This window comes from Nothobranchius furzeri, chromosome 12 (genome assembly GCF_043380555.1).
Source record: "Nothobranchius furzeri strain GRZ-AD chromosome 12, NfurGRZ-RIMD1, whole genome shotgun sequence".
Lineage (NCBI taxonomy): Eukaryota > Metazoa > Chordata > Actinopteri > Cyprinodontiformes > Nothobranchiidae > Nothobranchius > Nothobranchius furzeri.
The window spans coordinates 5,266,939-5,279,163 of record NC_091752.1 but is presented as its reverse complement, the minus strand read 5'-3'; the positions used below and the strand labels follow the sequence as shown (position 1 = coordinate 5,279,163).

The window sequence follows — 12,225 nt, the reverse complement described above, 5'->3', positions numbered from 1 at the left end:
CGCTTCACATTCGGCCGCGAACCTACCCAGCAAGAGCTGAAGGTCAGAGCTGGATGAAGCTAGGAGGACCACATCATCCGCAAAAAGCAGAGACGAGATTCTCCTGCCACCAAACTCGACACACTCCACACCACGGCTGCGTCTAGAAATTCTGTCCATAAAAGTGATGAACAGAACCGGTGACAAAGGGCAGCCCTTAATTTGTGGTTTGAAAAATATATATATTTTTGACATTATATTTCATGCAAACCCAGAATCCAGCATGTATACAAAAATGTTCTTTATTTCTAATAAAGATGATTACATACAAAGTAATAGGTCATTTTATGATGTACTCTGATTAATACATTCTTGCAAACTGCTTTACAAAGCCGAGGAAATTTAGAAAGAGCACATGAGGAAAAGTATCATCTAGGTTATTGTAACTGTGCAGCAAACTATACAAATATCTGTCTGGATATTATGAACATGAGAGGAAGACTACATTGTGGTAATGGGCACAAAAGGTAGCATCAAAAATGAAAACGTGTACAACTTTTAAAGGTACATTTTTTGACACACAAAGCCACATACATTGTATGTGTTCATCTTTTTTTGTCAGGACATGAAAAGCTAACTACATCATTCACAGATTCAGCAGTTTGTTTAAATACCTCATTTCTACAACGTGAATTTACATCGTTTTTTGTTTGTTTTAAAGTAGAAAGTGCAAATACAATTGTTTCCGTTATTGCCGACTGGTGAGGGCAGAGTCTCAATGCAAGAGGGGAAATGTCAGTTGTTGGTCTTAGCCTTGCTTCTTCGATGGATTCTGAGGAGCGGAAACATAAAATTACTTCAGTTTAGTCAAGCATGGATATGTTTACACTTTGATAACTTTTTTTGTGTCTGCATGTGCAAATAAACTGTAGTCTTGCTGCCAATGGGGAACCTAATGCCAATCTACTTCTGGTCAATGGGTCCCCTACTGCCAAATAACGAATATTAATCTATGTACCGATAAAAGTTATTTTCTGATCCCGTTTGATACGTGCCATAGATTTAACATACGCTGTCCGTGTAGTATTTTAAAGACGCACTTTGATGCCAAGAAAGTGCTTGTTTTTCACAGGCAGCAAAAATTACCTTAGGTGTTTTGTGAAAACTTGTTGTAGACTACAACTGCTTGTCCCACAAAAATTACCTCATCAAGCCAGACAAGTAGAAGAAGGACTTTGACTTTTGTGAGCTTCGCGTCCTTCTTCCAGGATGAAAGAGAGTCTTAAACATGTAGAAAACCACTGTAAATCCATCCATCCATCCATTTTTGTCCACTTATTCAGGGTTGGGTCATGGGGACAGCATCCTAAGCAGGGAGACCCAGACTTCCCTCTCCTAAGCCACTTGGACCAGCTCCTCCGGGGGAATCCCAAGGTGTTCCCTGGCCAGCGGAGAAACATAGTTCCTCCACTGTGTCCTGGGTCTTCCTTTGGGTCTCTTTCCGGTTGGATGTACCCTAAAAACCTCACCAGGAAGATTTCCAGGAGGCACCCTAACTAGATGCCAGAGCCCCCTCCACTGGCTCCTCTCGATGTGGAGGAGCAGCGGGTCTACTCCAAACCCCTCCGGGATGACCAAGCTTCTCACCCTTTCTCTAAGAGAGAGGCCAGACACCCTGTGGAGAGACTTGTATTGGCTGCTTGTATTCACAATCTAGTTCTTTCGGTCTCTACCCAAAGCTCGTGACCATAGATGAGGGTTGGAACGTAGATTGACAGGTAAATCAAGTGCTTAGCCATCCGGCTCAGCTCTCTCTTCCCCCTCTGCACCAGTCCGCCTATCGGTCTGACGTTCCATCTTTCCCTCACTCGTAAACAAGATCCCGAGATACTTAAGCTCCTCCACTTGAGGCAGGACCCCGTCCCTGATCTGTAGAAGGCATTCTAACATTTTTTGATTCAACACCATAGTCTCAGATTTGTAGGAGCTGATTCTCATCCCAGCTGCTTCACACTTCACTGGGAATTGCTCCAACGAAAGCTGGAGATCACATTATGATGGGGCAACAGAACCACATCATCTGCAAAAAGCAGAGACCGAATCCTCGGGCCACCAAAACATATCCCCTCAGCACCTTGGCTGCACCTAGAAATCCTGTCCATAAAAGTTCTGAACAAAACCGTTGATAAAGGGCAGCCTTGGCGGAGTCCAATTCTCACCGGGAACGAGCCTGACTTACTTACTGCTGGCAGTAAGCACTATAAGGCTGACTTCTGATTTGTAGTCTTTTAAATTACCAATTTTTACAAGTAAATTCATCTCAAAATACGTGACAGAGACACAAAACACACAATTATCATTTAAAGTGAAGTACAACATATGTGGGATTAAAGGCAAAGCGAACCAGAAAAGTCTGAAAATGCATCGCCCCGTTCACTTACACGGACCATTCTGGGAAACCATGAGACGACCAGAAGGGGAGGAGACTTAAGCTTGGTTTATGCTTGACGCATTCACTTTCCGCGCGGTGATGTGGCTCACGGCTGGAACGCGCTTCACAACTCGCAGCGTTTATGGTTTGTGCGGCTCGTCTCTGCGGTGAGCCAATATTCTCCCAAACTGAATGGGGCAGCATGGAGCTCTACGGCATGCATCCAACACTACACCATAGTAGAAGTAGAAATGACTGTTTACAACATGGTATTTCAGCATTTTTAACAGCGTCCTCGTCTTTTCCGACAGTGCGAGCTATTTCTCTCCAAGAATTATTAACAACATGTTGATCACGGTGATCTCTGAGAGCTGAATCATACAATTGTCTGTATTTACGAACCTCTGCCTTGCCGGTCCGCCATGTTTTTCCACATCCGACCGTCCGCGTGGTTAGAAATTTTCCGAGGTGCGCGTTGCGGAAATCTTGGGCCGTGCGGAGATGCGGTGGAGGGGCGTGGTTGTTAAAATGACGCAAAATGACGCAACTTTTCCGCGCGGAGCCGTGCGGACCTCGCGGACGCGTCAAGCATAAACCAACCTTTAGGCTCCCTATTTCTGAGGCAGCGACTTCAAAAGAAAAGTACTTTACTTACTAGTTTACTAGAAGGTAAGTCTTCCCCTGGTTTGACTCCTGTAGGACACAAAGTGATATGCCAAGTATTAGGAACGCATCAGATCCACTGTATTGGTTTAAAATGCGCTGCACCTGTTTTTGCACAATATTTGCTTTAGCTATTTGCTCCTTCTGAGTAAAAGACTAAAAAAGCAAAAATGATTTGCAGGCATAAAAACACCCATTGTTTAGAGCTATTGTGAGCAATTAGCAGTTTACTCTTTGTGTCAGTTTGCAGTTATCCTGCTGCAAAAAACAAATATATATACACCACCAGCATGCAGGTTTCAGCTAGCTATAGGCTATGGGTGATAAATCTACTCACTGTATCTTTTTTTATTAATACATTGAAGGAATAGATAATTGTTTCTATACTGGATTTAGCAATGTACCCCCCATCCCCATCCCACTGGGCTGCTGATCAAGAAAAACTTGGTGGTAATCATAGGTGGAGGGGTATTATGGTAAGACATTGAAAGTTTGTCTCACTAGTTTCTGAATGAGAAGTTGTATCACTTTAAATTCTACATTTGTATTTTGTAATTTTATTACAGATGCAACAGTGTCTGTCATCCCTTCTAATGATAAGTGTCAAATACTTTTCCTGACATGCCTGCCCTCTTTTCTTGAAGTTGGCAGAGTTTTCCTGTTTCGTTTCCTGAGATGTAATTGCCACCAGCTTTAGATCGGCAGTGGTTTTCTTATTATACACAGAGCAGTGTTGCAACCATGTGCTTTTGAAAAAGTGTACATAAATAAGATGAATTGTATAGTTTACATGAAGATAGAAGGGTTTTCATTTAAATAACCAGCCCAGAGAGATGCTGGTGTGTTGGGAGCTCTGTTTTAGGAACCAAATGTCTATTAGAAACCCAGCTCAGTGGCATAGTCGTATGAGTGTCTGTCCTGAGACTGGGAGAATCTCCAGTTGGGCCATACCAAAGACTTCAAAAATGGGACCCAGTGCCTCCCCCAAGGGATGGGTCAAATGCGGAGAACAAATTTCACACACCAGTGTGCCAACTAACAGGACATAACTAACCAATTAACTGAACTTTAACTTTAGTGATGGGTTTGTGGGTTAGAGACGGGTGCAAACCCCCTTGTGAGACTGTCCCTGGTTTTAAAAAGAGAAAACCAAAGCAGGTTTTTCTATTTTCCATTAATACTAGAGAGCTTGTTAATTACACATGCACAATTAAATGGTTTCATGGACAACAGTCGCATGAAAACCTCAAAAAATGATAAAAATGAATCTAAACCAGATATTTTTTCACATTTTTGTATTGACCCTTTGCACCGACGTCACCTAATCACGTGGGCCCACCATGGTGGACGGCAGCATGTAAACAGTGAGCGACACGAATACTAAACAAAGGGGAAAGTAGAGCCTGAAATTGTTTTTGCGATCAAAACAAAACTCCTCCAGCATTCCTTCCACTAGTTCATGCCCAGTTCAGATATCAGAAGAAGTAGCGCATCTAGCGGGGGCTCATTGAGAGCGGTATGCTAACTAGCTTACCAACGTTAGCTTACGTTCTCTCTGCAGCTGTTCACCGATGTAAACATGTTGCTGACTTTGCCTAAATTCACCCCTCTGGATTTATAACGTTATGTTAAAAACAGCGTTTCACTTTACACCAAAGCTGATTGTTAAAAAGTCCGGATCCCTACCAGCTTCTGTTGCTGGTGGTGTTACCGGGTTCAGCTGCTGCTCTCACACCGGAATGAGAAGATCTCTGAACGTCGACGCTCATATAAATAAATAACGTAATTTTAACACACGTAATCATACATCGGAGCTTTAATATTGTTAATAATTATCTCACTTTACACTACAGTGGACGGAGTGCAGTCTCCGTGGTGAAATACCATCCATCCATCAGGATTATCAATAACTAGTATAAACACATCACATGTATCCCTGTCCCTGTCTTCCTCATGAAATAAATGAACGTTAATCTTACACGGTAAAAACATGTTCGCTGCAAATCTGAGGCCTGCTAGTCTGCTTGATTGATCACTGCAGTTCATCTCCGTCCTCAGTCTCCATCAAAGTTATTAAAACAACAAAACGAGTTGAGTTTACGTCCTTGTCTGTTAATGCAGCCGACCACGCAGCAAGCTAAAACCATTTTACTATCAAATCAGCTAAATAAAAGCGATAAAAGGCTACAAACTGGCTTGTTTTGACTCCCTTCACTGGAGTTTCTACGGGTGTAAACGGTCTTTTTGCCGTCCATCATGGCGAAGGGGGCGGTCTCATGAGTGGCGTGACGTCACGTGCAAAGGGTCATTATCTGTAAACTATATATTTGTGTTATTCCTGTGTTGCTGAAGCCAAGCAACTTTGCCTTCTGAGAGACAAATACCAGCTAACATTACAAAGAGTTATGTTGTTCAGCTCGCCTTCTTCCTTGGTCACCCCGAGGCAACCCATCAGCTCCTGCAGAGACAGTGCCTTGTCATTGCTGATGTCGCAGTACTCCACAAACTTCTTAACACACTTCTTGGGCTTGGACTTCTTGCGAAGAAATCGTTTGAATGGCTTGATCTCCTTCTTTCCAATGTCCCCGCTGGCGTTTTTGTCCAGCTGACTGAAGTACCAGTGGACGACCCTCTCTTCCAGAGTGTGACTAGGGTCGGGTTCGGCCATCCTGAAGGTCAGGAATCAGTTCAACAGATTATCAGAACTTCATTTCCTCAAAACAAAATCCACCAACTCCATTCAGATATTTTAGAGTAAGCAGTGAAGAACGGTAATCGTAAGATAAACACATCCACTTCCAAAAGCCATACCTTCCAGCTGATGCTGGATCTGTGACAGCATGCACCATGTCTGTCGACAGTGCGTCAAGAACACTTGTCAGGAACTCTGTTTTCTTTGCCCCAGGACAGCCTGGAAAATAAACCACACAGACATGACTGTATAAGAGCATGCAGCACGCAGTTCATGTGGGATTAACTGTACTGTGTACTGGGTAAAAAGTATCCACTAAATAAAATTAAAATCTTATCACCAATGTGGAAAACTTCCAATCATGGGTGGTTTACTAAATGTCTGTGGAGGGAGGTTAACAGCACTATAGTTTTAACATGAAAACAGAAGAGGAGGAAACAAATGCAAGACTAATTTTGATCTCTTTCATAAAGTTCTGGAGCTTCGGTCACTGTCGGAGGAAGATGACTGTGGTTAAGGCAACTGCGCACAATGATGAAACTCGCTTGAGAGAAAAAGTGCTTAATTTGTTCATCTAGCCACATTATTAGATACACCTGTATCACTGTGAGATGGTATCATGTTAATGTGGATCACAACCTCTGAGGAATGTTTCCAGCATCACATTGAACCTTTGTAGTTCTGAAAGCAAAAGGGGTCCATCTATGGACGTAATTTTTGGGGGGGGACAGGGGGGACATGTCCCCCCCACTTTTTCCAAAGTCAAGTTTTGACCCCTGCACACTTTTTACCATCTAAAAACAACATTACGCTATATTAAATGGACACTGGTTGAGCTCTAGGACCAAGTGGAAAACAACAGTTTTTGTTGAAGCCTGTTTCCCTTTAGAACATACTGTAAAGATACCCCCCCCCCGTGTCCCCCCCACTTCTAAAGTGAAAATTACGTCCATGGGTCTATCTTGGTTGTAAAGTGTCGGATAAGTGCATATTTTTGCAATAAGATAGTTTTGAATGATAGAACAAAGCCAAGTCGAGCATTATCGCTCACAAAATGATTGGAAAAAATCCTAAATTAAGGGACGTGGGTGCAGAATGACCCTAATGTCAGTAATTGTCTGTTAAGCCATATAATTTTGAGAGCGTGCCAGCCATGTTTGCTCTAAAAGAGCTGAGGGCTACGGAGAGCTGACAGATTCCAGGATTCCAATTTACTTTGCTTTCTCACAGTCTGACTTGGCTCTACTACCGCGTCTGCAGAGGAGAAGGTGAAAAAAATTCTCTACAGGTTGCTGCTTTTTTTATGGCACTGGCCTGCGGGGCCAGATTCTCCTGTGCAGGAGATAATAGCATGCTTTACACCTCGCTAACAGGTGGTGAGCAGCATCTGTGTGAGCACCCAGCCTCACTCCACTCTCCAACATTTCAATAGCCAGCTCCAGGACGAGGGCTGAAACAGTCACGTTTGAACACTTCCACTGCTGCATGTGGAACAGACTTTCCCGCAGGTTTTGGTAGAGCTTCCAAAACCCAGTAAAATATCCGACCCACCTGCTAATAGCCAAACTGGTGCCTTCTAGGGACTGTTGTGGTGGTATAGTCGAGACAGTCACTCAATTTCGCCGTCAGAAGCAAAAGAGTTCTTATCTGGTTGCTTATTGAGAAGAGATTTGTGGGATGACTTGGTCGGGGCTTTTCGTGGAGCACAAACATGCGCTCTAATTCTGCAGGAATCTGATCACGCCTGTGGTTCATTCAAATGGTGAACAGATCAACCCTTTTTTCTGACTGGATACTGTTTAAGTAAGGACACAAATGGACTGCCAAAGCACAAAAAAGCTTTAATAAGAAGCTGTACCAGCCTTTGCATATCTGTGAAAACTTGGCCAGTATGAGAGTATTTACGTGTGTGCGTTACTGCTAATAAGAAGCTGTGTTTTTCTTCTGAGCCACACGGGTCAGAACCCTGTCAGCACTCACAGCAGCAGCTCCAAACAACTGCCCCGGCGCTACTCGATGATCCAGGGCTGCCAGGCAAGCAAGCCAACTGCTCAGCTTTCCTTTCCTGCCCCTTCCAAAGCAAATTGCTTTTTTTCCCATCTCACCCCATAAAACTCTCAGCGCCCGTGGTTCAGCAGCAAATGCACTGCAGTAATGTAAAGACGACACTTATAATTGCTCTGGATTAATACAGCTGCAGTGTTTATAGTTGTGGACACAATTATTTATGAAGAAAAAATGATATTGTGGGTTTTTTTAATCCAACATTTGGTTAAATCTTAATTCACGGGACATCAAGAATCTGATTGATTTTATATGCCACTGAAAAGCTAAGATGAGGAAAATCTTAGTCTAACCAGATTAATCTGGGATCTGTCTGTATCTCTGCTTATTATGAAGACCACAAGAGTCCCTGATGCTTGAGCAGAGATGAAAAACTGTCCTGCTGCAGAACGCAGCTCTTGCGAATGCTGAGAGAGAGAGAGAGAGAGAGAGAGAGAGAGAGAGAGAGAGAGAGAGAGAGAGAGAGAGAGAGAGAGAGAGAGAGAGAGAGAGAGAGAGAGAGAGAGAGAGAGAGAGAGAGAGAGAGAGAGAGAGAGAGAGAGAGAGAGAGAGAGAGAGAGAGAGAGAGAGAGAGAGAGAGAGAGAGAGAGAGAGAGAGAGAGAGAGAGAGAGAGAGAGAGAGAGAGAGAGAGAGAGAGAGAGAGAGAGAGAGAGAGAGAGAGAGAGAGAGAGAGAGAGAGAGAGAGACAGAGAGAGAGAGACAGAGAGAGAGAGACAGAGAGAGAGAGACAGAGAGAGAGAGACAGAGAGAGAGAGACAGAGAGAGAGAGACAGACAGACAGACAGACAGACAGACAGACAGACAGACAGACAGACAGACAGACAGACAGACAGACAGACAGACAGACAGACAGAGACAGAGCTCGGTCCTGAAACATGGTTACATAAACAGCTACCGACGGGGTGCAAACAGAGGCAGCTTTGTTTGAAACCTGTTGGGTTATTACCTTGTTTACTAGATGAACAGGCAGACAAATAAGGAAACAACTAAACTTTACCCAGAAACTTTTCTCATCCTGAAGTGCCAGAGTAATGCCTGAAGACATAACAAATCCTAAAAGAATTTTTCACCTCTGTTAAGTCGTTTTTTGTACGCCTTCTTGAACTGCCTCTGTATACAGAAATCGAGATTATGTCTCGCAGAATTTATGTGCCCCAAATTTAACAGTAGTTCATGCTAACTTTATGTTAAATACACTCCGTTTTTTGTTTTATTTTAGAATAATCTTTATTTAAAATTTTATATTTACAGTGAAGATGAACATCGTTACCTGCAGTAATATCTGTGCAGTGACAAACAGATGGTGGTGTAAAGATTTATAAAGTAAACTTGACTGAAATATATTATCTGGAGCTGTTTGACCTTATTACAGTTTTACATTATTAAAGGGGGTTTTTGTATAATTTCTACAGTGAAATAATCACAAAACAGTCTAATGTCTCAATCATGTTGGAAGGAAGGTTACGTTGAAACAGGTTTCATTCTCAGCCGCCTGAGGGGTTGTCAGTTTTCTTCTTTAAAGGGACTTTTCGGACTTTTGAATTTTTATGCTCGTGATTGCCCCCTCAGGCCAAAAGCGTAACGGCAGCTTCAACAGTAGGCTCGTGCACTAGGCGCGCATGCTGTACGTGCACACTCCTTAACGAAAATAACAGCTGAGACAGTCCCGTGTGTGTGTGTGTGGCCCAGAGGACAGAAGAACACAGGAAATTAATAAAAATAATGTCCCTCTGTCTCTGCAGCTGCACTTTCTCGTCGGCCGGCCGAACGTGCAGTGTGTGTGTGTGTGTGTGTGTGTGTGTGTGTGTGTGTGTGTGTGTGACCCGGAGGACAGAGGACAGGAGAACGCGCAGCTAATTAATTAAATAATGTGGTTCTGTACCTTTCTCTTCAGCACAGCCGACAAAGGTTTATGATGGGTCAGTCCTCCTGCATGCTCAGATCATTCCCTTCCCTTGCTTGAAAAATTGTTCCAAAATGAAAGTTGAACCCACATCTTTTTTATCCGTGAATTCAATGCCATTTGGCGAGTCTCAAATAAAAATTTGTCTTCATACTGTAAAAAATTATCATTAATGTAAAAAATAAACTCCAAATAACAAACTTTATTCACACCTGTAATCGAACCCAGGTCTCCTACGTGAGAGTCAGACACCTTACTAAGTGAGCTAAAGTGCCAGAGATGCCTTTTGTATCTGTAACTTTTATATCCTTGATGACAGCTGAAACAACGTCAAACCAAAGAACGGTTCAGAGCAAAAATGGCTATTTTGTTGCTAATTTGCTGGAAATATATAGAAGAAAGTTCTACAGAAAGTAGCTAAGGGTCTTTAGAAAAGTAGCTAGGTTCATCACTAGGTGTTAGGAACACTGCCTCTCTCTCTGCTGCTAAAGCTACGGATAGCAAATGCTACGGGCGATGCCTGAGCGTGAACGCGCATGAAGCAGCCTGCTCGACCCGAGCATCTCTCTTTTTCTGTGATTTTACAGAAAAACAGGCAATCACAGTAAAAATGCCAGGGCTCATTCTACAGGACCAGGGCATTGCAGGAGAATGTATGAAGAAGACATTTATTATTTCTATACATGTTTTGGCTGTCAAACTTCCTTATAGTCCCTTTAAAGAGCAAGTCACCCCCACCAGAGTCTTACTCCACTTCCTGCTTTAAAAATGCAAATAATGCTGTTGCCTAGCAGACTGAGAGGGCCGAGTCAATAACAAACACACACACACACAGGCTCACGACATTCTGACATCATAATGTACTAGCTAACACCATAGGGTACCTCTTAGCCAACAGCGATGACAGATTAAAATTCAAATGCAGTGCAGAAATTTTACCTGAAGATGGCATAACACTGACAGTTTTAGGCAGAAAATTTAAATTTTAGCTAAGATGCACTAAAGTGCCAAATTATTGACTACATGTGTCTACAGCACGATTAGACACTCAATTATATTTTGTATTGGCAAAAAAAGTAGATTTGGCTGCAACTTGCTCTTTAAATAAAAAAGTGACATAGTCACTGTTTACATCAGTGAGTTTGTGGTGTTGCCGAGTCTGCACTAAGCCAATGCTGCAGCACCGGCATTAGTAATTCGACACAGACAGGCTTCAGAGTTGTTTAAAGAACCAAAGCCAGTAAACAGGAGCGACCCAGAAGAAGTCAAGACATCTTTTTGTTTTACTCTAACATCGGGTGAAGCAGGTCATAGACACCTTGAGCTAACAGTGCTAACGGAGTTAGAAGCAAATATTTGGCTATAAAAACATCTCAAGCTACTTTTTCAATTACCATCAACTCAATATCACAGTGCATGTGTGAAGTGGATAATGAGTCAATGGTGGCGTTTTACTTCCCTAAATGCAGGGCTTTTCCTGAGATGTAATTGCCACCACCTTCAGATTGCCTTGAGGGCTGGTATCCAGCATGTTTAGGTTTTAACCCAGCTTCTACATACCTGATTTCAATTAGTAGGTGATTAACAGGCTTCTGCAGAGCCTGATGAGCTGCTGCACAGACGATTCAGCCACTGAATCAAGTGTGTTGGACCAGAGAAAGCACTGAAACATGCTGGGTACCAGCCCTTGAGACCCGGAATCGAATAGTACTGGTTTAATGAGTCGTTCAAAACTATAACAGCAAGAAACAACTACCACTTCCTCTCTCGCAGGACACTTATTACCATAATATGTGTAGTAAGTGCTCCCTACCATAAAACACCCAAGAGTGCTAACACCAGATTTAACAATGTATTTATCTAATTATCAACTTGCTGTGCATGACTCGTAACTGGCAACAGCAATAAAACTCACGGAAGGGTAGTGAGAAAGTGACGTTTTGCTTAGATTGTGGTAACAAAATGTGGCCACAGTTGTTACTTCATTCTTACACTTTGCACCTTCAAATGAATCAATTTACTGCACTTCCAAACATTTTTAGGCTTCAGTTAACTCAAGATATTGTGAGATTACATTCAGCAGTGTGAATCTAAATATGTTTTAAGTACTTTCTCTAATCCTCTAATACTGCTGAGAAAGAGTTTATATTTCCAATGAGGCAGCATTGTTCTGCAAAGTTAGCTTTAAAAATCAATCATAGATTTGAACATTTTACTTGGCATGTTGGATTACAAACAGATCTAAATAATTATTAGACAATTGCTAAAAAAAAAATGACTAGCACGCTGTTTGACAGCTCTCATAATGTATGCAATGGGACGTCTGTTGGGACAGTTTAAGTCACATTGAAATTAGCATGGTGTGCAAGTTTTTCTCCAAAACAAGTAAAACCAACAGGATGATATATTATTTTAAATGTACTTGCAAATACTTGCAAAATAACTTCAGTTTTCCCCACAGTTGCCACAGCTTATTGAAAAAAGTGTTGAAA

General features: G+C 42.4%; 1 protein-coding gene across 2 annotated transcripts in view; it reads right to left on the bottom strand.

Moving 5' to 3' along the window:
• Positions 1–606: 606 nt before the first annotated feature.
• Positions 607–12,225, bottom strand: part of smoc2 (SPARC related modular calcium binding 2) — a 44,051-nt gene continuing 32,432 nt past the window's right edge. For both annotated transcript variants that reach the window (XM_015967501.3, XM_015967502.3), the window contains exons 10-13: positions 5,885–5,984; positions 5,495–5,742; positions 3,066–3,103; positions 607–811 (exon numbers count right to left, since the gene is read on the bottom strand). In XM_015967501.3, the coding sequence (XP_015822987.1) occupies positions 788–811; positions 3,066–3,103; positions 5,495–5,742; positions 5,885–5,984 (410 nt within the window). In that variant the 3' untranslated portion in view covers positions 607–787. The remainder of the gene's footprint in view (positions 812–3,065; positions 3,104–5,494; positions 5,743–5,884; positions 5,985–12,225) is intronic.